Source organism: Bidens hawaiensis, unplaced genomic scaffold (genome assembly GCF_021521415.1).
Source record: "Bidens hawaiensis isolate Kalapana, Puna unplaced genomic scaffold, B.hawaiensis_p1.1 tig00031446_1, whole genome shotgun sequence".
Lineage (NCBI taxonomy): Eukaryota > Viridiplantae > Streptophyta > Magnoliopsida > Asterales > Asteraceae > Bidens > Bidens hawaiensis.
In genome coordinates, this window is record NW_027495292.1 from 8,934 (window position 1) to 10,137 (window position 1,204).

At 40.3% G+C, this 1,204-nt stretch overlaps 1 protein-coding gene across 1 annotated transcript; it reads left to right on the forward strand.

The window, feature by feature from the left end:
• The first annotated feature begins 370 nt into the window (after positions 1 to 370).
• Positions 371 to 1,004, forward strand: LOC143582091 (uncharacterized). Its single transcript, XM_077064734.1, has 2 exons — positions 371 to 586; positions 672 to 1,004. Exons 1-2 carry the CDS (start codon positions 371 to 373, stop codon positions 1,002 to 1,004), a joined length of 549 nt encoding a protein of 182 aa, XP_076920849.1.
• Positions 1,005 to 1,204: the final 200 nt, after the last annotated feature.

Consider the following 1,204-nt stretch of genomic DNA (forward strand, 5'->3'; position numbering starts at 1 on the left):
CATCTCAACCGCACCGTGGTATGCCCATTATGTTAATTATGTAGCCACGAGTGCGATTCAGGAACATTGGTCAAAGAAACGGAGGCAACAATTCAAGTCCCAAGTCAAACAATACATACGGGATGAACCGGATCTTTTCAAGGTTGGAGCAGATAAAGTTCTTAGAAGATGTATACCCGAGAATGAAGTGCAAGAGATTTTGACACATGCTCATTCATCAGCATGTGGGGGCCGTTTTAGTGGATAAAAAACGGGGTATGAAGTACTAACATGTGGGTTCTATTGGCCAACACTTTTCAAAGATGCTGTTGAATATGCCCGATAGTGCTTGAATTGTCAACGAATGAGGGGTATATCAAAACGGAATGAAATGCCTTTACAACCCATTTTGGTGGTTGACACTTTTGATGTTTGGGGCATAGATTTTATCGGCCCAGTTCTGAATTCGTGTGGGTACTTATACATTCTTGTTGCGGTTGATTATGTGTCGAAATGGGTTGAAGCGGTTGCAATAAGAATTAATGATCATTCCGTGGTTTGTAAGTTTGTACAAGCTAACATTTTCTCAAGATTTGGTTTCCCAAGAGTAATCATAAGTGATGGTGGATCGCACTTCAAGAACTTCACGTTTGATAAGTTATTAAAGTGTTATGGTGTTAATAATCGCATAGCAACACCTTACCATCCTTAAACGAGTGGCCAAGTTGAATTTCCTAATCGCCAAATTAAAGAAAATTTTGATGAAAACGGTTCGGGTGGATACGAAAGATTGGTCAGTTAAGTTGGATGATGCATTATGGGCATATCGAACCGCTTACAAGACACCAATTGGTACCACTCCTTATCGGTTGGTGTATGGAAAGGGGTCACATTTACCAATGGAGTTGGCTCACCGGGCATTATTGGCATTTAAGAGTGTTAATATGGATTATCATAAAGCCGGAAAGTTGAGGAAGTTGATGTTGAGTGAACTAGAAGAAATCCAGGATGAAGCATATGAATGAGCCTCGGCGTATAAAGAAAAATTAAAAAGGGTACATGATGCTAAGATACGGAAGAGAAGATTTGAAGTTGGGCAAAAAGTATGGTTGTACAATTCGAGACTCAAATTGTTTCCCCGGAATCTAAAAAGCAAGTGGATGGGTCCGTATGTCATCACAAGAGTAGGGAGGTTCGGTGATGTGGAGATTGAAGATATGCAAAA